The sequence below is a fragment of the Tyto alba genome, unplaced genomic scaffold (genome assembly GCF_018691265.1).
Source record: "Tyto alba isolate M040663 unplaced genomic scaffold, T.alba_DEE_v4.0 Super-Scaffold_30, whole genome shotgun sequence".
In the NCBI taxonomy this organism is placed as follows: Eukaryota; Metazoa; Chordata; class Aves; order Strigiformes; family Tytonidae; genus Tyto; species Tyto alba.
The window spans coordinates 2,078,852-2,106,816 of record NW_024881305.1 but is presented as its reverse complement, the minus strand read 5'-3'; the positions used below and the strand labels follow the sequence as shown (position 1 = coordinate 2,106,816).

General features: G+C 54.5%; 1 protein-coding gene across 7 annotated transcripts; it reads right to left on the bottom strand.

The window, feature by feature from the left end:
• Nucleotides 1-389: 389 nt before the first annotated feature.
• On the bottom strand, nt 390-27,445 carry AHCYL1 (adenosylhomocysteinase like 1). 7 transcript variants are annotated; one of them, XM_042799955.1, is made up of 17 exons: nt 27,131-27,445; nt 11,440-11,551; nt 10,921-11,064; nt 10,029-10,129; nt 9,627-9,729; nt 9,272-9,366; nt 8,325-8,431; nt 8,126-8,242; nt 7,849-7,912; nt 6,318-6,406; nt 5,771-5,841; nt 5,237-5,331; nt 5,050-5,148; nt 4,415-4,483; nt 3,188-3,266; nt 2,585-2,705; nt 390-2,438 (listed from the first exon to the last, which is right to left on the bottom strand). In XM_042799955.1, the coding sequence occupies exons 1-17, from the start codon at nt 27,236-27,238 to the stop codon at nt 2,432-2,434; spliced, it is 1,581 nt and encodes a 526-aa protein (XP_042655889.1). In that variant the 5' UTR covers nt 27,239-27,445; the 3' UTR covers nt 390-2,431. The 7 variants fall into 7 exon arrangements, with proteins under 7 accessions (XP_042655889.1, XP_032844795.1, XP_032844792.1 ...); XM_032988904.2 differs by lacking the exon at nt 27,131-27,445 and adding an exon at nt 24,550-24,662; XM_032988901.2 differs by lacking the exon at nt 27,131-27,445 and adding an exon at nt 24,405-24,526.
• Between the last annotated feature and the right edge of the window lie 520 nt (nt 27,446-27,965).

Genomic DNA, 27,965 nt, shown 5'->3' with positions numbered 1-27,965 from the left:
GGAGTGGCGCTTCCCCGCCCTCCTGTGGCGCGGGGAGGCGGGGCCCGGCCGCCATGTTGGTAGTGGCAGGAATGGGACAGACCCCCAAAGACTTGGCTGTTCACATTAAGGGCTTTGGGGCTCTCGGACCCCCAAAAAGAGCCGGTCCTATACGGCTCAGAGGCGTGCCAGACCCCAACAGAGCGACCTGATGGGGTTTAAAACCCAAACAAAAAGGCGCAGAGGGGTTTAGAGAGGGTCAGACCCCAAAATCCAGGGCCCTGGAGATGCCCAAGGGATCATGGCGGGGCCCAAAGCCCAGCCCAGGCCCTGGGCTGGGATCAGCTCGGGGTCCCCCAGCGACTACATTTGCTCACTCTTCCAAATAAACTGCCCACAAGCGAAAGCCCTTTGTTTTTCCTAATAGTTTAATTAGACTTTAATGATTTATTGCTCATCTGCAAGGATTAATATTGCATTCATTAAAAATCATTCATATACAAAATAAACCTCTCCCTCCCGGCCCGATGCTGCCACCGCCATCCCCGGGCTCCCCCCACCCCCCCGCGACATGGCTTATACAGAGATGGAGCCCTTAGGCCGAGGTTCAACCCCAACGTGGATGGGAAAGGAGGGGGACCATGACCCCCAAAGCACAGGGGTCCCAGGGTGGGTCCCCTCACAGGGAAGGGGGGGATGCGCTTGCTCCATCCCCACCGACACCCATCCCAGCTCACTGAGCCAGGCGCGAGTCCCCCAGGAAGGTTGAGGGATTGTGGAGGGGACCCAGGGAGCCGAGTGATCCCCAAAATCCGTGGGGAGAGCGAGCGACCCAGCCACAGTCCAGGAGGAAACGGGGCAGGGCGAAAAAGAGTAGTCGTCCAAGGACAAGAGGGGTAAGAGGAGGGTGATCAAATCCACAAGCATCCTTCCCATCTTCCTCCCGTCCCCACAAAGGAGGTTTGCACCCCCAACCCTGCAAAGCCCCAGGGAGGGACCCAGCCAGGCAGCACTAAAAGGCGTCCGCACGGCAGGGTGGGCAGAGGTGAAGGAGCAGCCCCAGTCACAGGTACCACAGCATCTCCATTATCTGTGTACCAGGAGATGCAGGCAGCGAGGGTCCTTCCCTTCATGCTCTGACCTTGGCTGGGGGGAACAAAGAGGCAATTTGGGGAAGATAAAAAAAAAAAAAATAAAGCTAAGAGAAACCTCACTGGGTTGCAAGGAGCTTCCCCCACCCTGGGACAAGCTGCAAGAGATAGAAAAGAGAAATGTGTCACCAGTGAGGATGGGGAAGGGGATGAACGACGAGGCGATGAGAGCGGCTGAAACGCACTGCAAGAGGGCAAGGGAGAGCTGAGAAAGCCCAGCTCGAGGGCCAGGGCAGTGATGGGGAGCAGAGGGCTCTGTGCAGGGGTCTGTGGCAGAGGGCCCAGGCTGGGGTACGGGGAAGGCTCATCTCTGCGTCCGTCTCAAAACAAAAAGTGGAACACCCCTCAAAAAAAACCCAGACACCCTTAAAACCACCCCACGCTTCTCCGTGGGAGATGGGGCCACTCGGATGCAGCAAGCACCCGCACTCAGCGGGTAGCTGCATCCCCCGATGCTTCCCCCCTCCATTAAAACATCTCTTTAAGGATCAAAAAGGAAAAGAGGAAAAACAAACAAACAAACAAAAAAATGTTTTTAACTCAATTAAGGTGCAGTTCTGGCTAAAAAAAACCTAGGAGAGATGAGGATAATGCTGTGTAAGCGACCCCCGTCCAAATTCAGATTAGCACCCTGAAATAGTGAACTCCCCCGTACCCAGCTGGCCACCAAACCTGTGCCAGCGGCCACCAAACCTGGGCCACCTCGGTGCAGGGACTTTGGCCAGGCTTGGGGACAGTCACCTATTTGTGAGGTGGCCAGCAGGTGCCACTCTGCTCCCAAGCAGTGCTAGGAGCATTGATCTAGCAGCTAAAACTGGGCTCTTTAAGGCAATTTAGAAGTTGCAGATAATCCACACAAAGAAAGAAACATAAGATAAGGTAGAACAGCATCTCCGTATCTGCAGGGATCCCGGCCAAGACTAATGCAGGCTGGAAAGGTTAAAAAAAAAAAAAAAAAAGAATTATCGCTGCAGGAATGAACTGCCCTTGGCACATCAGGAAAGGGAAACCCTCCCCAGGAGCCAGGGCTGGGAACCACCAGCGGCTTCAGCCACATGAAAGCAAGAAGCGAATCCCAGGTTGTCTGCAAAGATCAGACAGAGATGTGATCACGTAAAAGGGTGAAACTGAAAAAAAAAAAGTGACTTTAAAATCACACTGATAAATGTAAAAACAGGTTCCTTTGTTGTTTTTTTTTTTTCTTAAAAAAAAAAAAAAGGTAAACCAAAATAAAAATTATCTTTAAAAATAATCTCTCTAATGTTGCCTTGTGTGGTCTGGTCCTTCATGGGTATGGTCCGTCAGTATCTAGAAGAGAAGAGAGGGGACTGTGAGGCCGTGGGTGCCTTGGGACACAGCTCCTGGGAGCTGATGCTGTCCCAGTGCAAGGAGATGCCCCCGACAGCACCCACTGGGTGGAGAGATGGTGGCTCCCTGCCCCAGCTGGCACTGACCTGTAGTAATTGGGCTTGAAAGGCCCATTTTTGTTGAGTCCCAGGTATTTCGCCTGATCATCTGTCAGTTCTGTCAGGTGGGCATCGAATGAAGGCAGATGCAAGCTGGCGACGTACTCATCTGGGAAGGGGGAAAGGAAAGAGGGGATCAGGGGGTGCACGTCCCCCACTACACTGCCAGGGAGATGCTGTATGAACGCATCATATGGCACAGAAAGGGCCGGGGCACCCCGCTGGGTATGGCTAGGCAGTCTGTGCCATCTAGCACCAGGGATCCACCATCACGTAAGCCTACAGCAGAGCTGAACCCAAGCCCCGGTGCTGAGCAAGGCTGGATGTGCACCAAAAGGCACAAGGGTTGCATGAAAAACCTCGGAGCAGGAAGGCTGCAAGATAAGGGATGCCTGCCACACTGCAGGACATTAAGGAAAATAAATCAAGCAACCTGCATGTATTTTAAGGTTGCTGCCTCTGATGGCTTCCCTGAACTCATTCTCTCTCTGGAAGGTTTTTCCAGCCTAGGTTTGAATTTCTCCTTGCATCTAAATCTGCTGGCCCACAGCAGCCTGCGGGGATAAGTCAGTCTGTGTTCCCTTCACTCACCCATCTTCTTCGGCAGCAGGTACACGTCCTGTTTGTAACGACCCTCAGGAGCATTGTAAAGCTCAATCAGAGCCAGAGCCTGCAGAAATCACAGGGGACAGCCCGGGGACAGTCAGGGATGGCCACCACTCAACACTCACAATGGCACAAAGCTCTCAGCAGCAGAGATAAGAGTTTGGGAGGCTGAGGGAGGGGGCAACCATTTCCAAAATGCCTTGAAGGAAAGGCTTCCACTTAAGGGTACATCCCTCTCTGGGTCTCCATAATCCCACCACCAAGGGGGGAAGACTAGAAACACTGGAGATGAGATGCCACACAACTTGTTTGCAGTATCTGGGCTTAATGCCCTGGGGAAAACCAGAACATGAAGGTGGAAGAGAGGGGGAGCAGCTCTAATTCTCTTAAACCATACGGCTGCCACATCATGCAGAAATGAAAGGATTGCTCATTTTAAGCTGGTGGCATCTCTCCAAAAACAATGGCCACTCCCTCAGTAGAAATAAAACTGCATCTGCCTTGAGTGCTGGTTCATACAGCTGAGAGCCAGGTCCAAAGCACGACCCCGGTCCCCATCAGTTTGGACCAACAAGTGTGAGGATAAGGAAATTCCCCACCGTCAGTGTGGCTGTCCTCCCCCAGCCATCAGTCCCCTCCGTGTTTCCAGCCCACCGGGTTTCTTCCATCGCTGCTCACACAACCAGCACCAACTGCAGATCTCAGAGTGAAGCCAAATTTAACCATCGTTCTCTTTGGAAAGGCAGAGTCACGACAAACAGTGCAAGGGACAAGTCGTGTCTGCCCCAGCTGAGCTGGCACTGATGCTGGGGAGCATTTTAACCACTGAACTCCAGATCCCCAAAACTCACTGCAGGGGAGATTTGTGCTGTAGAAATCAAAGTCCAAAGACAAAACAAAGCCTTGCTTTGAGGTAAGCTTAAACCTGTGCTGGGGGAGCTCTCCAGTAGCTTACAATACAGCAGGAGCTCTGCCATGAAGCCTGGCTCATTTAAAAGCTCTCTCCCAGCTGTAACCAAAGCAGTAAGTTCACACCGTTAACTGCAACCCAGTCAAGAGGTGGTGGCTACGGTATCTCTGGCACCAGTGCCATCCCAAGGACCCATCCGTGGGTGTGTTCCCAGCTTCTTTCAAACCATCCCCACCCCGAGGTTTGTGTGAGGCCCCAGAGCATCCTCCACCCCTTGTGCCCCAGCCCTGCAGCGTACGGACCTGAGTGGTGGCTGTGATGGAGAGAACAAAGGTGGGAACCGTGGAGCAGCTCAGGTTGAGAAGACGGCCCTAGGAGACAGCAGGAGAGTTTGCAGAGAGCTGAACTTGCCCCCAAAAGCCAAACTGAATCGAGTCTCAAGAGGATTCACCTCTACCCTCTCCCTGGGGCAGCGGGCAACCACAGCCCAGTGATTCAAGGGCCACCTGCATGACCAGAACATTCAAACTCTGCCTCAGTTTCCACCCTAACCCGTAGCTTTGAGGCAGGAAAACTTCGTGGTCCCTAGAAAAAGCCAGTCCCTCCTACTGCCTAGAGAGCTCAAGTGGGAAGAGGAGACACCCAAGTGGTTTGCTGCGTGGGAAACCCTGCCAAAGCAAGAAGCAGACGGCGTTTGGCTGATGGGGATGGCTCCCAGCTCGAAAGAACAGAGCCAGATGGCACCTCTGTGGCTGCACATGATATGATACCTCCCCTGCCTCAACAAAAGGAAAAAAAAAAAATAAATCAAGAAGCCCTTTCTTGAGCTCTGAACCTCCTCCTAGCACCTTTCCACCTGGTTAAATCTCTGTTACAAACTCTGACACGCAGTGATTTCCTGGTTCAAAGCAACGTCGTGGCACAGCTTTCAGCACACCTCGGCCAGCAGCACCACCCGCTTCCCATCCGGCCAGATGACGTGGTCCACTTGGGAGCGGACCCGCTCCCAGGTCAGCTCCGGGGTCCGGAGGCTGGTCTGCAAGAGCAGGAGGAAGAAAAAGGCTGGAGTCGTGGCGGGAGGGCAGTAGGGTGGACACGGCTGTCGAGGCCGCAGGCAGACTCACCACATCGATCTCGGTGTTGGAGTGGCCCATGTTGCACACGATGCAGCTGTTCTTCATCCGATCCAGGTGTTCTCTGGTCACAACGTTCTTGTTTCCTGCGGGCAGAGAAGGCACAGATGAACCCAAGGCAGTGGAAATATAAACCCTCCGATTTCTCCTTCCCTGCAATTGAGTGAGAGAAGCACAGCTTGGGGCAATGTCAGATGAACTTCCATCAGGATGAGAGCCCTCCTGGCTGTGGTAACAGAGAAACACATGGGATGAGTGCTGATCTTTGGTCCCATCAATTAACCAGGCTCTAGGAGACCCTCAAATACCCTCGGGACACACAGCTGTGATGTCCCTCCTCCCAGGGGCTGAGGAGGACTGTGGCCAAATAGCAGACTGGGGAGTGGTAGGAGCTATTGCTCTTGTAAAATTAGCAGCATATGGCTCCAGCCCCAGCTCCCCCAGAGCCCTCGAGACATCCGCTTGGGAACGACTGCTCCTTCTCAGCCTGCTCCAAGGCTCACCCACAACCTTCTCCATCCCTACCTGTGCAGGTGATGACGACATCCACCTGACGGATTACTTCGCTCAGCTTCACCACCCGAAATCCGTCCATGCTGGCAAAAAAGGGGGAGAGGGACCACGATGAGGAGGAGAAGCCTGCTCCCTCTCTGCCCCAGGCCAGGAAGGATCTCAGTGCTGTATTGCTGCGGCAGCTGCGAACTGCTCACACAGCAGTCAGGCTATCCTTCCACACCCCTAGGGATGCCAGATGCATGAGGAAGGGCTGTGCAGAGGATGCAGCATCACACCTGCTCTCACAAATGCTGGAGGAGCCAGGGGCCATGTGGAACATTCATTCAGCCTCGCATGAACCCTCGAGCAGCCTTCCCAAGCCAGCCAGGGCAGGTGCCTCCTGCCTGGTACCCCACCACTGCACCAGCCCTGAAAGCTGCCCCAGCCCTTCCCCATCACAGCCCAACGAGACGTATATTCCCTCAAGACAAGCCACAGATCCTCCAGGCTCTGCTCCAGCCTCTGTCAGGGTTTAAAAGAAGCCAGAGAGCAGATGAAGGAGCATGTACCATCTTACCAAGCTTGCAGCGCGCAGATGGGATCGATCTCCGTGACGTAGACGATCGCTCCCAGGGCTTTCAGAGCGGCGCAGCATCCCTTGCCAACCTGCCAAGACAAAGCATCAGCATGAAGCTGAACACAGGACACACCGAGTGCTACAATCCCTTCCCTGAAACAGCCCGAGCGCGTCCCAGGCTGGGAGATGCTCGTCCCGGCCATCTGCCCGACGCCAGGAGCAGCTCAGCGATGTACCTGGCAAGTGGCACTCCTGCCGCAAGCCCAGCTCCCCCTCCAAGGCCATCAGCCACCAGCTGTCAGGAGCTTTCCAAAACCAACACACTTGCAGCCTGCGCAGCCCCCAGCATCGCAGGAGCCCTTCTAAGCTCTCCTCCAAGAGATTAGAGCCAGCTTGGACAAGCATGCACTTCCCCCAGTTGCCTTTAAGCCAAAGGCTTTCTTTTGGCATTCAGAGTTGTCCTGCGCTGACCAGGGGACAGATCCTCCATCCCACATGCCCCACATCAGCACAGGGGAGAACAGAGCTCCTGTTACAGCATCTCTGACTCTATCCCTCTCCTCACTACAAAATTAAACTGAAGTCTGGCTCTCCACGCCACTCACCCACACTAACACCTGGCTGATCTGCATGTACCCATGCTCAGCCCTGTTTTCTGACCAGCAAGATGCTGGTGGGCAAGAAACATCACTAGAGACATCCTCGCTTATCACCCAGCTCCAACCACAGGTCTACTTACAACAGCCAGGCAAGGTAAACTGGGGCTCCAACCAGGGAAACCAGGGAGGGTGGAAGGACTCCCTTGTTTTGAAGAAGTCCAGTCAAAGACAAGAGGGGCCCTGGAGACTACATCTCCCAGCACAACTCATGGCTGGACAATCAGACGCCACCCCGGAGTGCCTGGGTGAGAGCCAGCACAGCCTCTTGGTCAAGCAGAGCTGGGCTCCACTGGTGTCTAAATAAATTAGTAAGCGTGTTCCTGCTGGGAAGAGCATCTGCAGCTACTGCCAGGCCCTTCGCAGCGCGGGAAGATAAACACCCACGCAGACAGCGCACAGATGGAGGGAAGGTGTCAGCTTCCAGCTCTGTGCTCTTCCAGGGCAGAATCATTTACAGGTTCGTGATACAAGTCCCCTCTGCCAGAACATTATCCACCAGCAAGATGCGCCCTGCCCCTCTGTCTCCTCTGTCACAGGCTCGGTGACAGCCGAGCTGGATGCTGAACTCAGTCCAGGGACAGCAGATGGGAGCACCCATGGGTAGTTATAATTCAGGCCAGCATTCCCAGCAACTGTCATATTTGCAGCCCAGCTAATCTGCAGGCAAACTGGGGAATCTGATGCTTGTTCTCCAGCCTCCCAACAGGTTCTAGCAAGATTTCCCTGGTAATCGCTCACCAGGTTTGATCTACTCCTATATCAAGGGCAAGTGGTCTTTGCATGGGGAAGAAGCAGGATACTGAGCTCAGGGGAAGGATGGCTCGGGGGGAGGCTGACTCACAGCTCCACCGACTGCCGCTTACGAAACTCACCTCCCCATAACCACAAACCACCACTTGCTTCCCTCCAAACATCACATCCGTGGTCCTCTTCAGGCTGGGGGACAGAGAGAGACCTGTGTTGGGATTAGTCAAGCGCGCACCGCTGATGGCACAGGGCAGCACTTCGCTGCAAGAGCCCCCAAAACCAGGTCCTGCAAGCACACAGCAAGGGCAAAGCAGCAAAGAGCCCAATCTCTGCTCAAGAGGAGCCGGAGCCAAATCCACCAGTGTGAGTGACAGTGCGGACAAGGAGAAGGGTTGGACTCACCCGTCCAGGATGGATTCCCGGCAGCAATATAGGTTGTCAAATTTCTGTTTGGTGACAGAGTCGTTCACGTTCATGGCTGGGACGCACAGCTTCCCAGCCTTGGAGAGCTGGTACAGCCTGGAAGAGGACAGACCCAGGTCAGAGCAAAGAGCAGCAACCCAGTAAGAGATCCCCCCATCAGCTTTCCCAAACCTCCTACCGGTGCACGCCGGTTACGCTCTCCTCCACAATCCCTCGAATCTTCTTGAATACATTGGGGTATTTCTTATAAACCCAATGGGTCAGGTCCCCACCATCGTCCAGGATCTATAGAACAGGCAAGGAAAGAGCAAGGAGCAGTCAGGCCTTCCACTGGGAAAAGCAGTCGCTGGGGACAGGATGGGGAAAAAAGAGATGAAGAGCATCTTCAGGCACTGATGGAGGGCTGTTTGGGCAGAGGCCTGGTGGCCAGGACTCCTGGGTTCCCCTAGTTGCCAGCAACTTGGGGTCTCCTCCAAAACACAGAGGATTTCTTACCCCCTGCGTGGAGCTGATGGATCCTAACAGGCTTTTCTGCCCCTGCTATTGCTCTGCAGCCTGGAAACGTGACCGCAGGCAGCACTAACTAAACAGGCTGAGATCAGAAGGACGCCACAACATTCATGCCCTGAAAGCAAACAGTGGAGAGGAAAGGCTGCGGGAGCTGTCACAGCCCACTGACACATGCTATTGCATCATTAGTGATCACGGGCCATGCATCAGGTGAGAGGCATCATCTGTTTTCAGCAAGGAAAAGGTCCCCTGCAGAGACTCCTCTCGCTTTGGGAGAGGGTGGACAGGATCTGTGTCGAGAGGCAAGCGGCTGGGGCGGCTTCCACAGGGCTGACCCTGGGGGCAAAGAGGTCCCGTGGTTTCTCGGCTCGCTGGCAGCTCCCACGCCACTGAGCTGTGCCAACTCAGGACATCGTCCCTGCAGCTCCTGCAACCCCCACTGCTGGCCCCAACCCACCCCTGGCTGCCATTCTCCAGGACCCCAACTTTAACGGGGGCTCAGAGGCCTTTGCAAAGCCAGCAGGTGCCCAGGAACAGCCCCAGGGAGAGAAGGGTGAGGAGCACCCAGTGACTACTCCACAGAGGAAGAGGAAGGGCTGGAAAAAGGCTCATTACCATGTTGGCCTGCCAGCCATCTATGTTAACACAGCGGTCAATGCACCACCAGAAGTCATCCTCCGACTCCCCCTTCCAGGCAAACACGGCAACACCTAGAAGAAGAGCAGCATCCTTGGCATCTGCTGAGTTTGGCAGAGCTCTCTCCTGCTTGGCCAGCTCAGGAAAGCCACAGACAGGAGGGCCAAGGGGCCACGCAGAGATCAAACCACAGCCCACAACAGGATCAGACCTGTTTATTCCTCCCTAAAAGACATTTGGTCCAAACCACCCCACAAACCAGCTGTGTGAGACAAAGCTGCAGAGCCAGGAGGGGCTGGAAGGGCTCCGCGTCTCTAGGCTCAGCCGTACTCACCAGCTTCTGCTAAGGCAGCTGCCACTTCATTCTGGGTGGAATAGATGTTACAGGCAGACCAGCGGCACTGCGCTCCCAGCGCGCACAGCGTCTCAATCAGCACCTGCGAGACAGAGGGGTGAGCAGCAGGCCCGGGGCAGCGGTGATGGGCACAAACACACCAGAGCGGCACAGGGCCCCCCAGCACAGCCCTGTGCCACGGGCAGTGGGGAGCTGGACAGAGATTGGCTCCAACAAACATTGCCCTGAGGAAACGCAGGCAGCAGAACCTTTCCAAAGTGTTTCCAAGAAAGTGAAGGTGCCTCCTCCGATTCCGCAAGCCAAGGAAGCTTAAGGGACTTTCTTCCCCAGGGAAAAGCTGGTCTCTCCCACCCCAGACACCCCAAATAAGCAGCCACTCACCGCAGTCTGTGCTGTAATGTGGGTACAGCCCACGATTTTAGCTCCAGCCAAAGGCTTCTCCCCTTGAGCTCGTTTCCTGAGTGAAATCAGAGCAGACATGTCTGCAAACGGAAGAGAGGGGTTTTAATGATGGCTTAGTCCAGAGAGGCTCCTCTCTGTCAGACCTGCTCTCCTTCCTGGGGTCTCACAGGCTATATTCAGCCCTAGTTTTTGTTACCATTGTGACACAGCTGGGGAAAAAACTCTACATCCCTGGCCTGGCAGGTCTGTCCAAAATGGGACCAAAATGCCAATGTCATTTGTCACTTGACAACATAACAAGAGAGGTCAGGGACAGGTACTGCCCACGGAAGGCAACTAAGGACAGTCATCAGCCCTGTGGCAGAACAGCATCAAGGAGAAGCACCTAAAGATGATGAAAGCAGTGCTGCCATATCTCAGAAGAGCTGGTCTAAATGTGCCTGGATTATCTTCCCCTTCTACAGCTCTGGTAGCGTGTGTCTAAAAGGAGCCCGAAAGCAAAGTTACCCAATCACCCCACTAGCAATGGTAACTCAGCTTCCCACAAACCCCAGGGGAAGGGGCTGGGACTGTCAGTTTTCATGTCTCTGGAGGTGTTGCAAGATCTTTGCCCATTGAGGTTTCTCATCCAAAGCCACCAGAGCATTGGACCCTGCAAGAGCTCTGCTGCTGTTAGAAAATGGATGCCACACATCGTTAACGTTTGCTGTCATGTCTCGCTCTTCCCCACATACTCAGCTCATTTGGGGGGATAAAATGGGTTATTCAAGGCTGTAACAAGAGTTGTGGGAATTGCCGTGGCTCGGCTCCTGGTCTCCAGAGAGCACAACGCCTGGCCACAAGCCCCACGAACCCCGCACTCCACTTTTACCTTGTTCAGCAATCTCGATCTCCCTGCGCCCAAACTCTGCCTGCTTGATGTTCTTCACGCAGAAATTGCTGCTGCCTTTGGAGTTGGTTTGTTGTTTCTCTCGGGGGGACACCTCGTCATCAGAGCTGTCTGTGTAGGAGGCAGCTAAAGCCAGGAGAGGAATGCGTGTTACCCCAGGCCTCAGGAGTCTGGGGACCTCCTACCCTTTGGGCAGGTTTCAGTTTCATTTCGCTTCCCAGCTTTCACGCACAGACACTCATGGCTCAAACTAAAAATCTCCTAAGGGAAGCCCAGAAGGAATTTTGCACTCTTGTTCTCTAAAACAACCCAGAGGTAACTGGGTTATCGACTGGTTATCAATGCCTGAGCTTCAGGAACCCCCAGAATTATCCCCTCCACACACGAGTACAACACAGCAGCACGGAGCATCCCAACATGTGGTGTGAGCAGCGTGTTCACAGCAGCACCAACGCCGGATTTGGGAGTGGACCAAGCACGGACAAGGAGCCTGGCACCTACCTGAGCTGTAGCTGTCGGTGGAAGACTGCGAGATGGAGCGGGACAGGGACCGACGGCCCGTCTTGGTTGGGAACTTGGTGAACTCCTGCATGTCATCTGCAAACTGGATTTGCTGAGAAGTGCAAAGGAAGAGATGTGTTAAATCAGCAGGTGATCCTTACAGTGTGTCATCTGTCCAGGCTATATGGGCCCGTGGTTCCCTTCAGTCCACCTTAACTGCTGTAGTCGCAGAAATGAGCATCACCAAATGCACCAAGGAACCGACCTGTGGCTACAGATGCCAAAAATTAAACCCCCTCCACCTGATCATCTCCATCACCAGTAGGTTAAAGATTTGATGCTTAACACCTGAAGATAAAAAGAGCACCCAGCGAGGCTTGAAACACCTCCTCTGACCCATCTCTGGCTCTCTGAGGTTCCTCCAAGAAAGTCAGACTGCTTGTATAATCCAAATATCATGCAGCCCTGCACAGGCAGAGACCCTGCTCTGACAGAGCCTACCACGACTGGTCCCAGTGGATTTCTGCCCAAAAGTGCAGCAGCAAGAAAGCTGGGGTGGTCCCAGCAGAAACTCAGATCCCTGGTGCTTCCAGAACATCCCGCAGGTTAAAAACACGGCACATCCTTCCAAAATCGACACTAAAAGCAGGGGGGAAAAAAAAAGCAGCAAGAGAGAACATTTCAACAAAAAGTAGTTGACATTGCATTGGCTTTCAGTCTCCTCGGTATTACAGATGTTTCCATTGTAAGAGAAGCCCTAAAACAGCCACCCCTCCTTCCTCTCTCAGCCAGAGGCAACTCAAGGCTCCAGCACCTACTACCAAGCACATCAAATTAAAGTGCGTTGGGCTGAAAGGAGGGGAAAAATAGCCCCAAACTGCTCAGTTGCTGCACTCATCCCATGTGACCAGCCAGCAAAAAGCCCTATCGCTGCTTCTGCAAGAGAAAGACGACAGAGATGAAAGGGAATTAGGGAAAGCATCAGCAAATCCAGCCTGATGCCCCCCTGCTCGGCATGCTGCCACACAGGAGACCCTAACAAAGAGTCCCAGCGCAGCCTCTTCCCTCTGATTGAGTCGCTGCAGGATTTAATTTTGCCACTTAACAGGGATAAAACGTCATCGCAGGGAGTGGGATTAACAAAGCATCCCCACAGACCCAGGAGACCTCAAGAAGAGTCCTGAAAAAATCAAGATGATGGAAAGAGACAGGCTAAAGTGGCCTCAAGGAGGGGTTTTCCATGCCACAGCCACCCTAAAAGCTCCCCGAAAGCTTTGATGTGGGAAACAGCCTTCAAGGGTAGAAGAATGAAACTATTTAGTTGAGATGATCCATCCCAGAGAGGAGGAATCTGCATAGTTTGGGGTGTCTGCAGCACAAGTATGGCTATTTGGGCTGTAAAATGGAGCCACGATTCCTGGAGAAACCCAGCTGATGGGCCAGAAGCAGCGTTGGCATTCTGCTCAGGAAGGGAAACAGGAACACGAAAGCCACTGCTCAGTCCAAGGGAGGACACGTGGGGTGATGTGGGGCGATGGAGGTGACTCCAACATCCCTTCTGGGAACAGACCGGCACCAGATCAAGTCCACCATCACAGGCAGGCAGGCATCCCAGGCATTTTTGTGGGTGCTGCGGCTAAAAGGTTTTTAGCCAGCTCCTCCATACTGGATGGGTTACAGCCTGGTATCTGCTTCCCAGACCAGACTTCCCAGCAGCCGCCTGTGCGATCCTGACGCAATCTGCACAAATTTGCATTAGTGGAAAGAATGGGAATGCTAAATACAAGTTTGCAGGTTTCCTTTTGCAACTGGTTTAGGTCCTTTGGTGCACAGGGAGGAACTGGAGGACATCAAACCCTAGAGCACTGCTGGGAGAGCTGGTTCCGAGATAAGAGTTGCAGAAGCACTCCTAGCAAGCAACACCAGGCAGGTAGCAGCAGTGTCCTCAGGGCGCAGGGCTGGAGCTGGCAGGCACAGCGGTTTCCCAACCAAGGAATGATATTGCTGGAATTTGTTCAAGGTCTGTTGCTTGGATCGATCTTCCCCAGACAGCCTAAGAAAAGCTTGTGCCACCTCTGTGCTGGCATATTGCTCATGGGCATTTCCGGGGGGGGGGAAACAAAAAATCAGCAATTTCAGAACAGCAAGATTTCCACCCCTTCGCGCCCACCTCTTCCTCTGGCAACTCATCAAACCAGAGGGTGTAAGCATGCCCCATAAAACAGCTGCTGGAATTAAAATAGCTTAAAGTGTTAGCTGAGGAATTTTCTCCATCTCAGGGAAAGGTTTCCAGGGAAGAGGTGAACCCCGGAGGGAAAAAAAACAGACAACCCAGACTTTGCTGCTCTGGGCCAGGATGCAGGTGGGTGTCTGTCCTTGCTTACAGCATCCAGAACATGGGAGCTCCGGGACAGGGCTCCTCCCTGCAGTGGAACGTGCTGCCTGGCTGATCCCATGCAGTGAAGCTCATTTGGGATGTGACGGGAAGGAGAGGGTGGGGATGGAGGGCTGCTGCACTCCCCAGCTCCACACCATCCCCACACCTCCAAGACAAAAAAGATCTACCAGACACAGTCATCTCCTTCAGCGGACTGGCCCCAGGTGTTGAGCCAGCTCCAAGGCAAGGTCCCGCTTTTTAGGAGAAACAGCAGTTCTAGAAATGCAGGGTTTGAATACAAGGGAAAAAAAAAAAAAAAAAAAAATATCACCGCTAAAGAAACCAAGTGCTGAATTAACCACAGTAATCCCCACTGTGGCTTTACCAGAGCTCATCTGAACTCGACAGCTTAGCAAAATCTGCCCTGTCTAAAATTATCAAACATTGCAAGCAGCTTCCGAATCGAATGAGCCGTTCGCACATCAAACCCCCTCCAAGCCCAGCAAATTAACAGAGCATCCGGCAACCAGCCGAGAGGAAGACGAGGGCCGACAGCGGGTGCTGCGGTCAGGCAAAGTGACCGAGCCGACTGGCGACGTGTGTGACCGTCGGCCGCGTTACCTTCCACGTGCCGGGCTCTCTAGCCGCATTAAGGCGACGGAGAAAATCTCATAATCCCTTGGCTTGTCATGGGAATTTGAACGAACGGTGTCCCCGGCCGGGGGGCTGCGGACCAGTCGGCTGCGGCTGACCGACACCGGGCGGGCTGCGGGATCGGGACCGTCTGACTGCAGAGAGCACGGTGGCGAATCACATCCCAAACTTCATCCTGCTGGAAGCAGCTTTTCCAACCGGGTGGAGCACAAGGGTTTAAGAGCAAGGAAAATATTTTTTCGTCCCAGCAATTCATGACCAAGGAGGCAAAACAACACAGCACTGACTTCTCTGCACAGAAACAGAGCGGGGATGTTTTCTAGTGTCACTACCCCCTTACAGGAGGAGATGGGGCTGGGGTCCTGAGGGAGCCCTGTGCCAAATAAGCAGCAGGGGCTTTTTGGGAGACGTCCTGACGGAAAACACCAGGATCCGACATCTGCCAAGATTTCGCAAAGCGACGCTGAACGCTGCCTGCTCCCAGTCACACCTGCCAAGCCAGAAGTACATTTTCTCCCCTGGCGAAACCTGGCGCAACCGTGCCCATTCCCACGCAGACCCGACTCTTCCCGACAACGGCCACTCGTTTTCAGCTCAAACCACCCCTCCAGGCGCTGGGTCTGGCCCAGCAGGAGGTGTGGGAACATCGTCCTTGCTGATACAGCACCCCAAAAAGGATTAAATGAGGTGTCAGGGACCCGCTGGCGCCCTCCCAAGGCAAACACCAACCACCTTGTTTGGCTGCACTGGCTGGTGCTTCCCAAAACCACCGCGAAGCTGAACGATCAGCCACAACGAGCCCCTCCCTACACTGTAAGGTACCTGCCCATACGTGGGCACGCTGGCCAGGCAGTGCCGGACCCAGCAGCACATGTGCCCCCAGCACATACAGCCTCATTTGTTTAATTATTACAACATATGAAGGCCAAACAGATTCCAGATCTGGACTGCTAAACGAACAAGCAGCTCGTGACTGCTGGGTGTGCCATCCTCAACCGTTTCTCCTGCGTTTTTCCCCAGCAGTCTGGCTAGAGAGCAGTTTTCTGAGCTTACCGAGAAGTTCCCCCCCTGCCTCTGAGCGGCAGAGGACTTTATAAATCCAGCTGGATTTACCTTGGGCACAGATGAGCCAGGCATGTCTCTCTCACACCAGACAACCCCTCTTTTAATTTTAAAACCCTTTCCATACCCAGAATGGCTCCAGAGAGGATACTCGAGCTCCTTCACCATGCCACGCATCCCCGATTGGATCCTGTGCAGCCTCAGGGGACAGCGGCGGAGCAGGTTGCGGAAGGAGGGGGTGGTTTTGGAAAGCATCCACCAATTCACAGCCATCGCCGGGGCCACACGCTGACCTGGTTCACCCGGGGAACAGGCTCCAAGGGGGAAAGGACACATGCCAGGGAGCAGCTCCAGGCTCCCATCCTGCTACCACCAGGTTCGCCTTAGCAACCCACTTTTTTTTTTTTATTGTTATTATTTTTCATTAGGGACATGAGTCATTGCACATTTACAGTGGTGGAAAAAAAGTGCCCTTACAGCCACTTCTGTCCTGGAGTAACTGGGGTGGGGTGTATAACAAAAACAAGCTCTGCACATCACCCAGGATAAGGAATCACCTAAAACCTTTCAGCCTCCTGAATTTCCCACCACCACATCCATGGACACGATGACACAACACAGTTGCCCAGGGAGAAACAGCAAAATCAGAACAGAGCACATACTCACAGCAACACAACCGCCTGGAAAGCAAGAAAGTCTCCATAATGCACTTCTGCCCTCCCAGGAGAAAGCCTGGAAGGATTCAGGATCCTGGGACCTCTCCTTTAACTGCAGAAAGCCAACAGCAGAGATCAAGATTATTCAGGATAGCCAGTTCCACTTATTTAATCTCCTCTCCCAAACAGAAACTCTCTGGCAGAAGCTAGGAGGGCACTGCCGGTTGCCCGTGCTGCTAAGGCAGCCCTGATGTGCCCTGTCTTTTAAGATCATCATTTCTTTGTCATTCCTGGAAAATCAGCCAGACTAGAAATGCTTTACAGCTCAAATCAGCACTCATCCTCCTCACCAGCCCCACTTGCATGTGAGACGTGATGGGCAGCTTGTACCAGGGCTGAGTTTTACAGACCTGGAGATGAGCACCTTCACACACACACAGAGGCTTCAAACACTGAGGGTTCGTTATCTGCAGGAGGACCCTTTCATCCCGGGTAGCTGCAACAGGTTTCTCACGAGGAGCTGGGTCCTGCCACACTGCTGAGTTCAAGCATTTCTAAAGGACAAGTTGTTTTAATCTGTGTATTTGCAGAAGCGAGTCGTCACGTTCAGTCAACGCAGCAGCAAGGGAGGGAAGAGGCACCCAGGGGCTGAGGCCTCATCAGCCACACATCAGCGTAGGAAAAAAATAAAATAAAATAACCAGCGTGAGGTTTTTCTTCTATTCTAGGTCAGAAAGAGACAAGCAGCAAGTCTGCTTGTGACACTTCCTCAGAGAGGGGACAGCACTCTTCCAGGCTCTGCTCCTACAACCACCCAGGTCCCGGAGGGGACCCCACGCTTCCTGACCAGGAGAAAAGAGCCCTTCCCAAAGCCACCCCAGAGCCTCCTGCCACATTTTACACCCTGGGACGAGGGGCTGAAGCCGCCTCAAGCCCGCTCGCTGCAGGTTGGTTCCCAGGGTCTCCCCCCTGCGCTGGCCCCGGGGCTGGCAGCAGTCCCGCCGCGGCAAACGGGCGAGCGCGGCCGTGCCAGGGCGCTTGGTTTGTTCAGAGGGCTTGGCTGCCGCTGTCCTCAGACCCCCTCTGCCCTGCTTCCAGGCCGGGAGAGCCAAGCCCCCGTTCCCACAGGACAGTGTCTAGACATGGGGCAGGGAACCCACTGCAGTCCCCAGCCCTCTGGCAGACAGAGGGACACAGCTCCTGCTCCACAACCCGCCAGGACGCGTGTATTTTGGGGAAATCAGCAGAGCAGACACGGATGTTTTTAATGTTCCTCTTCTGCGAGGTTACACAGCCCTGGAGAGGTGTTTCTAGACCACAGCATCCCATAAGGATTGAAGGAAAGGAAATCTTGGGTACTCAAAGCAGAGGGATGAGGGCATGGGGGTCAGTAAGGCTCCCACTTTGATCATTCACCATCCCCACCCCCAAACCACTAGCCAGGGCAGATTTCTGAGGTGAATCTGGCTGTGTGATTCATAAACCACCCTATTTTACCACACCAAGCTCTAGCCAAGCGAGCCAGCGCACACCTAGATGACAAGTGTCTGCATGAATTCACACGAGGCTGTGGCCAAGCTCAGAGGACAGCCAGATTTCCAATTCAAATCAGCTCAGCAGCAAAAGATACCCCAGACAGAGCACAAGGCTGGGCGTGGGGGGGTGCATTAGCAGTGCCCATGGCTTCAGCCCCACCGTGCTGCAGGGATGCTGCAGGAGCAGGTCGGCAGCCGGGAGCTCAGCAGATATCTTCTGATCCTTCACACCCCCTGGCAGAGCACCCAGGGCCCTGGGGAGAGCTGGAAGTGGCACAGCCTCAGCTAGAGAAGTTATATGGAAGAACAGGACCTGCTTCTGCTCTCCCCTTGGAAAGGCCACTTAGGACTTTCTCCTGATAGTTCCCCCAACCCAAATCTTTAGAAGAAACCTCAAAGTGCTTCATTCAGACAACACAGCTAGGAAGGGCTGTCTGAGGGTGCTGCTCTGCTTTGTGGATCAAAGCACAATCAGTGCTGAATTCAGTGCTGCTTGGATCTGCACCTCCAGCTCCCAGAGGGTTCACAGGGCAGGTTTTTCTCCCCAGAGAGGCAGAGACCTGCCTGGCACTCTCCCCACCAACTCCCTGAGCAGGATCTGCAGCCAGATCTCTGCCTGGAAACCTTTACACCGCTCCCGACAAGGAAATAAAGGGCACTTGAGGTCCTGGCAAAGTAAACCGGCCAAGCCCTGGTATCAGCCTCCATCCCTCACTGGCAGAGAAGGGCTGGTTGGGTAATGCACTGGGGAGGAAAAAAAAAGTTTCCATAAGTATAAGAGGAAAATTAAGGACTTTCACAAGAATCCTGAAGCTCGGTAGAGAAGAAGAAACACCAGGAAAGAAATGGGCCCATTCCAAAGGTTAATAGGAGGGAAACCACAGCAGGATCTCAGTCATCATGGGAATCACTGTAAATGCTAGTTAAAGGAAAAATAAACAGAAGGCGGGATTAAATAAAATAAATGTGATTGAGTGCCCAGCTGTTAAATAGTAACTGGGAATAACTACTGCCTTATAAACACCTTGAGGTCAAAGGTGCACTGCCTCCAGCAAGAGCAGAGGGAAGCTCCCCACCAGCAGATAAGGCATCAGTCCTTGGACTGCAGGAATAGAGGCAAAGGCTTGCTCCCAGCTTTGACACAGAGGGATATCTCCTTCACAGCTGGATCAGCAAAAGTCCGATACCTGGGATCCTCAAGGGCAGTGAACTCCCATCGTGTTTCGCAGGTTAACCCTACAAACCCAGCACAACTACCCGGACGGGCAAACATTGCTTTTTGTGCTGCAGAAAGCAATCGGCTGAGCTTGCTGGGTCAACTCATTAGCTCACGCATATCACTCCCATCAGACAGCCTGGAGATAATAAGGTAAGTGGAGGACAGATAAGGCTTGGAAACAGGGAAAGCACAGCCTGGAAGAAGACTTTAATGGGTGCAGAGGTGGCTATGATGGGTTTAAAGACATCCCAGACTTCTCACCTATGGATTCACCTGTGGTGCCCACCCAGCTGTGCGCCTGTGGCGGACCAAGTGTTTGGGCAATAGGCTAATTGGTATTAATTGAAGTTACCTTGCTGGGAGCCTTGCATGGACAGGACTGTGGGTTAAGTCATTCGCAGCAACTTGTGGGGCAAACCAGGGACTAACAGCCTCAAACAGGCTGGCTGGCTGCTTCGGAGCTGGAAACCCGTGGAAATGTATTTGCATGTCAGAGCTGATAAGGAATCACCTTTAGTTAGTATTGATTTTTAAACTAATTAGAAAACTCCTCTACAACCACAGCTGTGCAAGACCAAGGGAACACCTGAGAGTGCTGTCAGAGGGCTCATTCAGCTCCATCACATGGGTCTGAAGCAAGGCTTAGCCACAAAAAAAAAAAAAAAACAAAAAAAAAAAAACAAAACCACACAAAACTGAAAACCCCAAACCTCTCCTCCATAATACTAAAGCAGTCCCTGTGTTTTGGGGAAGGAATCAGCCTATCCAGCACCCCAGGTGCCTCACCTGCCTCCTTTTCTCCCCCAAAACTGGCTTGTAGAATCACAGCATCTCAAGACCTCTTTTCATCTTTCAAGAGACCAATACAGCAGCCACCACCCAGGTGAGGTTCCAGTTACTCTCAGCTAGGCTTAGAGAAGCCTCCATCCCTACACCCCAGCTCTAAGGGAAAATGCCCAGCAGGATCCACATCGAGACAGGAGCAGCCTGTTTGCAATACATCCCAGAGGGTCAGAAAATACAGCTGTGTAATTGGGAAATTGGAAATACATCCTCCCTGTGCCCCCTGCCCAGGCTGACCCCTAAAAGCCCCTCGCAGTGGTATTTTCACAAGTACATCAACTAGAGCTGCCCTTTTCTCATTTACCAGGATACTCTATTTTCAGCACTGGAAAAGACTTTGGTTTTGATGCATCTGGTTAGAGGCAAGGCAAGAGAGAAACCCCAGGCTTCAGCTTAGACTGTTCACCGCTCAGGACTTGAAGGAATCACTACCAGCAAGGGCAAACATCACCCTCCTGGACACCGACTCCTCATGTCGGAGCAAAGCCGACCCCTTCCTGCAAACAGGGTTGATTCAGTTAAGCCCCTTCCTTTTAAACGGGGCAGGAGGGATAAGAAGTGACATCCTTGTGGGGTCGGCGAGCTCGGAGAATGTTTGGAGAAGGGGTTGGTTAATGCAGGGCAATGCAGGCTGCGCTGCCGGCGAGAGGCCGATGGCTCCAAGGTCAACAGGGATCGGCCAGATGTTCTGGCTCCAAAACATGCCCAGGTTGGATGAAAGCCTCGCCCCACAGTGCAAGAATGTGCGATATTTGGGGCTCCCTGTGGGGAGGTAAAAGGAGGAGAGGCGGAAAACAGCAGACACAGGTTCAACCTCACCCCAGGCCATCTGGAAGGAAGAAACCAAAACATGAATTTCGGCAAGGCAAAGCCCTGAGGAACCTCCTTTCCAGGCTGCCAACCTCCTCTCTCCCCGCAGAAGGCTGGAAGGAGCTATTCCCTATGCCCACACCTTGTAGATAAACCAGGCTCCCACAACCCCCACCCAAATCACGGCTCCTGAATTAAGGCGGCTCCTCCTCTGCCAGGCACAGACGGGTCCTGCCAGCGAACGCCAGGTCCGCAGGAGGCAGCCAAGGGGAAGCTGTACCCACCTCTGAGGGCTGCGGGAGCCTCACCCGAATTACAATGCAGCCTGTTTGACAAGCTGGAACATAATGTCCTCGGCCACCTAAGTTCTTTGGCTGTCACCAACCTGAAGTAAACAGATTCTGCTGCAGCAATAAGCCCGTTACCAAGGCCACCGTATTGATCCCGAAGTGTAATTAAAATTCACAATTCAAGCAGCCCAATGCGACAGGGCAACCAGGGCAGCCTCCTAAAGGCATGAATAGTCCCCAGCTTCCACATCCCGCTTTCTCAGAGGCAGGGAGCCCACAGGGTGAAACCAGCCACTCAAAAAACACCCCGAGTGGCAGCTTTCTCTTTGGATCATCAAGCAAGCAAGATGCCCCAGAACACCCGTTCCCCATGCTGTGCCCTGCCGAGGGTTAACCACGCCGGGGCAGTGTGCTGAAATGATGCTTAGCCCAAGGTTTGAGGGGTATGGTGCAGATCAGGTTCAGGAGCTTGCTGAGGGTGGCCAAGTCCCCAGGGCTCTGATAAGGGGCTCCAGCATACCCTGCAGAGATGGTAACAAGCTGATCCTCCTTGGTGGGACTCCCCGACCTTCCTATAGCAGCCCCCAGCCCCACACCGATCCAACCCACCGTCCCTTTGAGGAAAAAGCGGGGTCACGCTCTGTAGAAGTGTTAGCACAAGGTCCTTTGCACCCACGACTCCCCGGGGCCAGTGGCAGGCCTTGGGACAGTCACCTCAAACGTCACCACCATCTGCTGAGTGAAGGTGAGTCAGAGTCCCCAGATAAGCAGCTCTGATCAAAGGGCTCAGCAGGAAACGCAACAAGCCCTCTGCAAACGCAAACGTCGCCCGCAGGAAACTCCTGATGATAAAAGACACAGCCAGGCATGAGCAAATCTCTTCAACTGAATGCGGAGTCCCACACCTCCCCCTGCTCAAACACCTGGGACAAGGCACTCGCTGACTCCTCAGAGGAATGATGAGGACACGATCCTCCCTGGCAAAGCCCTGCCCCGAGCCAGCTGGTTATCCAAAAGGACCAACTCCGACCTGGCCTTCAAGACCTGGTTTCCAGGGCATAAAATCCCAGTCTCAACCTCCAGCAGGGAGTACAGGAACAGGCTCCAACATTTACATGGGCTGGAAAGCACGGTGAAAACTGTCTAGGTCCTAAAGAAAGTATTGTGGTAGGCTGGTAGCAGAAGATAACCTCACGTTTTGGGAAAGGCCTAAAGAAAACACTGCGCTTCTGCCGCCAGCAGCCTTCCCACGCTCCAGGCCTAGCTGCTCACGTGGGAAGCAGGCTCCCACCAAGCACAGCGGGGCTCGCAGGAGAGACAGCGCTGCTCAGATGAGTGGCCCCACACTATCAAAGGATGACAAGAGATGCTTCTGAAGGCTGGGGAGAATGAATATCCAACTCGTCTCCCATCTCCAAAGGCCAGAGAACAGAGTGGAAACCCAGCCTGCCTCATAGGACTGCAGGAGAACAGAGAAGCAAAAGACACACACCCTGGCGCATCATTTTGAAGATAGCTTGTGTCCATCAGATCCAGAAAAATCTCCTTTCTTCTTGCTCTCCGGTTCAATAACTTAATTAAGCATCTTCTGGGCCTCACAGTAGTGCTGCGTCACAAGGACAAGCCTCCCCTCTGGACAGTAATGAGACCCTCCAAAAAGCCAAACTGATAGAGACCCAAGAGCAACTTATAACAAAAATAATTACAATTCTGTCATGTAATATAGCATCACCAGGGGCCTGTCTGCTCCCAGCCCCCAGTAAATCATCTCCGCTCAAAACAACCCCATGGTTTGCTCTCACCACGGGTCAGGGTATGACCAGCCCAGCCTGTGACATCTAACCACAGCAATGTGTTCACTTATTAGGGTTCTCCTATACCCCAAGGAAGGCCAGACCCATCCCAGGAAGTCCATACAGAGGATGAGCCATTCAACACATCCCAGCCCAGGCACTTCATTATGAGAAGAAAAAACTGCAGCAAGAAGAGAGCGAGAAAGTAAAAGAACAGAGGATTTGGGCAAGGAAGCAAAGGCAGTCGAGTGTCCGGCGTCTGGCTAAACGACCACGCAAGGAAGTGGTGGCCAATGCCCTGGACAAGCACACAAAGGCAGAGAAGGATTTACAAGCAGCCAGTCCAAGGGATGAAATTAAAAAAAGAGGAAGAATAAGCAACTCCAGCAGCTCCATCAATACAAACAAGGAGAGTCTCATCCCCCCTGACAGACTGAAGGGGAAGGTGGTTTATTAGCACCCAGCCTGGCAAAGCTGCAGGGACCTGAGGTGACTTGGGGCTGAGAAAAAATGGGGCAGAAAACCCAGCTCGGGGAAGGGGCTGTGTGCAGGGCAGGGAAGCAGCAGGCTGCAGCAAGGTCAGCCACTGCTCAGGCAGCAGGAAAGCGGCTCTGCAGGCAACAGCAAAAAGCAGCAGCAGAGATGATGCTCAGGAGAAGGCGTCCAGCCCTCCCCAGGGGCCAGCAGCTCCCCACGGGCTCCATCCCCCTCTCCCACCTCCAGCCACCCCCGTGCCAGCCAGCACGCAGCTCCGGCTCGCTACCACTGCAAAGCTGCAGCGCTGTGCATTAGCATTCCCCGCTGCACAGCCTCAGCGGGACTCCTCCGGCGCCAGCATCCGCAGGGGCACAGCACCAACCCAAACACACCAGCCACACGCTCGCCACCTTCTCGGGGCACGGAGGTGCCGCGTAGCTCACCCCCGCACACCCCCCACCCCCCTCCAAGAAGCAAATACGAAGCTTTAGCCCATTTCACACTCCAGGCACGCCGCATGAGTAAGCAGGTCTGTCTGCAGAGCGTCCATCTGTCTGTCTGCCGGCACCCAGGTGTGAAGGAGCCCACCGGACGGCAATCCCCATGCGATAAGGACGCAACGGGGATCGGGTGAAGTGACAGACAGGGACAGATCTTGCCGAGCCCCGCTGCTCTGCCGCAAGCACAGCGATGCGTCCTTCCTGCTCGAGGGCACCCGCAGCTCGGCTCAGCCCAGGGTTTAAGGCTCCACTGACCGGCTGATGTGGATTCAGAAAGCAACTGCTGTCAAGGGCACCCACGGTCTCCAGGGAGGCAGAAGAGCAGATGCCCAGACGCAGCGGTGATGGCACACAGGGATCTGGAAGAGCACGACCTGCCCTTCAGCTCCCCCGCCATCCCCACACCCGTATTCACTTCACCTGAGCAAGCCACAAACCTCAGTGTTTCCAACCTTCCCCAGCAACATCAAGGCACACACTGGAGAAAGTAGAAAGCTCAGCATCACTTACCTCTGCCTCTAAACCACTCCCCGCCAAAGAACCGCCTCGCTCTGACCAAAGCTGGTGTTATTTTGCTGACAGCCCAATTTCCCATAAACTGCAGCAAAAAAAAGGAGCTTCAGCAAAGCCAGGCAATCCCAGTTCTTGGGGGAAAACTGCCCCATTTCTATTGAAAGGCTACAGTTCCATTCACCTCGACTGTGTCAGCTCCTACTTAAATCTAGAATTGATCACATTTAATCTCTTACCTCCTGCTGTTTCACTTTTTCACCTTAAACAAGTGACAGGAGAGCAAGCAAAGACATCAGCGATCTCCTGGGCTGGCTGAGCAGCTCGGGCTAGCTCCAGGCACCCCCACCACAGCCTGCCAACAGCAAGGTGGGTGACAACTACCTCTCAGCACCCGTGGGGCTGACGTGCCTCCAGCTACATCTGAGATGCTCCCCCAGGTCTGAGCTGGGAATGGGACACTGGCGAGCTCACGCCGGCTCTTCCGCTGCACACTGGCACATTCCCTGAGCGTCAGCCCAAGTTAAGGCTCCTCTTTGAAAAGCTATTCAGTGGCAGGTCTCACAGAAGAGACAGAGCCTGCACTAACCTTGGCCACATTCCCACCCTCCCCATCTTCAAACGCCTTATGCAAAGTGCACTGGCAAAGTTCAAGGAGCCTAAAATCCCAGGCAGGGAGCCACTTCAGCAGCACGCCAAGATTTCCCCTACCTCGATGCTGGTACATCATCTCTCTCAACCATCATCTTCGCCAGCCTCTGACCACACTGAGAGCTTCAGGGGCAGCGAGCACAAAAGTCACTTCAACTTGCATTGAAACAGAAAGGCGTTTTAATGGTTTAATTGCGATCCTGTTTGGAAGACATCTGAACTGAGGGCACTCAACATCTTATCTCAGGAGGGCAATTCTCCCTTCCTTGTCCTTCTATCCTTCTGCCAACGCCTTCGCTATTGCAGAGCACTATTTGCAGTAACTAGCCAGGCAAGGAAAACAGTGGCCTGAAGCATTTGTTCCTTGACCTCAGCAGCTTCGCACACTCCCCAAAATCTCGCTGGCTGTTGATGTTATCAGCCCCAAATGTCGTGTGTCTCTCTGGGCACCTTTAATATCATCACCTAGCCAGGAAAGGCTGCAGCAGCTGCTGAGCCTGACTGCGGCTCCTCATGCTGTGCAACAAGCCTGTGTGTAGAGCAGCAAATTCAAGGTGATATAGCATCCCATACCCCCTGAGACAAGAGCAAAGTTTCCCTCTGAGGATGCTGGATCAATTCCCTCCCTCCACATACATCACATTTCTTTTTATGACACATATTTCAGCCCCATAGCATATTTCAGTATTAGCAGTTTGCTCTCCCCTCTCAAATCAGCCGGCTGCAGCCTTGCACTGTTAGCATCTCAGCTTTAAGGAAGATGATGGCAATGAAAAGGTAAAAACAATCCCTGAGTTTGAGCCGTGCTGAGCCACCACTGGAAGAGGCAGATCCCAGCTCCGCATTCCTCTGCTCCTTCCTCCAGGCTATGTCCACAGCCTGGATAAACAGGGCCGGGGCGCAGGGAGAGCCTCCAGACCCCTGTGCCCCGGCAGAAGCTGTGAGCCTGGGTGAGGAGAGATGCCTCAAACACAGCCACCTGACAGCAGCCCCTCCACGAGGGTTGGACACTCCCCTAATCCCACCACTGGCCGGATCAGGCAAGAGAAATGCTCCCCCAGAGAAGGGGGATGTTCGTGTTCACTGCAACTGCTTTGCCTCCACATCCAGCATGGAGGCAGGTGGCTGCAGCCCCAGGGGAACATGGCTTTCAGCACAGCAGGGACCTCCAGCTGCAGCTGCACGGATCCATGCAAGGCTCGGAGCACAAACCCGCCTCGCTGGCAGGTTACTAAGCCCGGCAGATCCACACCAAACCAGGAGCACAGGTCTCCAGGCGCTCACCCACCTAAAAGCCGGTTACCCGAGTTAGTGGAGGTCCTGCACTCTGCCACGGCGGCATGGCCAGTGCCCGCCTGCCCACGGTGCCATCCGTACACCCCATAAGGGTTACACAAGCAGGGCCCGCACCACGGGAGGCAGGGAGATCTCAGGAGCTCCTGCGAGAAGGCCTTCAAGGATGAAAGGGTAAAGAGATGACTCGGGAAAGCTCAGCGCCCAGGGCTGCTCTGGCAGCCTCTTCCCCAAGCCCAAACGTGCTCCCACCCACACCTCCAACAGACCCCTTGCACCAAAAAGAGTTCCACACGCCCGACTCCCTCCTGCTGCCCTTCAGAGCGACCTACAGCAGGATCTCCAGGTCACTGCTGCCAGCTTGTCCTATTTAACGGGTCCCCCCTCCTCTTGTCCCCACTGCAGAACGCTGTCACCTCCACTGTGGTCCCAACACACAAGGTCCCCCCGACCCACTCCCCCAACCTTACCTGCCTGTCCCCCTGCCCAGGGTCACCCTGTCCCCCAGGCACCCCTATGTGACAGCCAAGCCCCCCCACTCTGCCCCCCCAGCTTCCTCCCTGCCAGAGCTGGGCCAGGCCTGGCCCGAGCTCCCCTAAACCAGCCCCCATCTCCCCCCCTGATGCTACCAGGCCCTCACCAGCACCCCCACACTCCCAGTCAGGCCATGGCCGTACCCCAGTACGGAGCCCTCTCCCTCAGTACCCAATCCCTCCCCATTCCACCCCAAACTGGGCTAGCATCCCCCATCGGACTCCTCCACCCCGGCTCGGTATACCAGCCCCCCCCTCGACGGTACCAGTACCCTCCGAGCCCGGTACCGATTTCCCTCTCCTCCCCTGAATGAGGACATCCCCCCCCCTTCCCACTCACCCCTCAAACCGGACCAGTTCCCGCTGTCCCAGCGCCCCCCCACCCCCGGGACTGCCCTTCCCAGAGCCGGGGCCAGCGCCCCCCCCCCCCCCCCAAAACCGGGGGGCTGCTCCCCCCGAACCGGGCCAGCCCCCATCGGTCCCGGTACCTTCTTGGGGGCCTTGGTGACGGTGGCCATGAAGGAGTATTTCTCGGCGTCCTCCACCTCCTTGGCCTGCTTCACCTCCTCGCCGCCGGCGGGCTCCGGCACCGACATCCTGAGGAGGAGGAGGGAGGAGGCGGCGAGGCAGGCCGCGGCCGCCCGCGGTACCGGGCGGGGCGGGGCACGGCGATCAGGCGGAAGCGCTCCGGTTTGGGCTCGGTTCAGCCCGGTTACAGACCCGGCGGGGCCCGGTGCCGCCGGCTGGCAGCGCGCTGCGGCGGGGACTGCGGCCGCCGCGCTCGGCGCCAGGGGCGGCCCTACCGTGACGTCAGCGCGCGCTGACGTCAGCGCGCACCCACCGGGCAAGTGAGGCCGGATGGCGGCGCCGGGAGGAACGGGCGCGGCGCCGCGGCGCCCCCTGGCGGCGGTGAGGGGGGAACGTCACGGAGGGGGGCGGGGCGCTGGGGGGCGGTGCCTGGATGGGCGGGGTCTGAGGGGGGGAGGGGTCTGGGGGCGGGGCAAGGGAAACTAATCATGGAACAAACCCAAATTAAATCACAAAAGATAAAACAAAGGAACAGGGTTTTTCAGGAAAAAATATTTATGCTTATTCAAACAAATCGGGGAAAAAATAAAATAAATCAGTGAAAAAAAATTAAGGTAAATGGGGGGGGGAAGAAGAGAAATCGAGGGGGAAAAATGAGGAAAAAAATTAGTAATTCAAGGAAATGGAGAAATGAGGAGGAAAAATCAAATGACACGGGGTGGCTGCAGGAGCAGCACGCAGCCAGGCAGCCCCGCGGCAAGTGGTGGCCCACGGGAGTGGGGGCACGGGGGGAGC

Coding starts and splice junctions, on each gene's coding strand:
- AHCYL1 (XM_042799955.1), bottom strand. CDS start 27,238: ATGTCGGTGCCGGAGCCCGCCGGCGGCGAGGAGGTGAAGCAGGCCAAG. Junction 5,842..6,317: donor ATCTGCGCGCTGCAAGCTTG/GTAAGATGGTAC, acceptor CTTTTTTGCCAG/CATGGACGGATTTCGGGTGG. Junction 4,484..5,049: donor GGGTGGTGCTGCTGGCCGAG/GTGTGCTGAAAG, acceptor GCTGTCTCCTAG/GGCCGTCTTCTCAACCTGAG.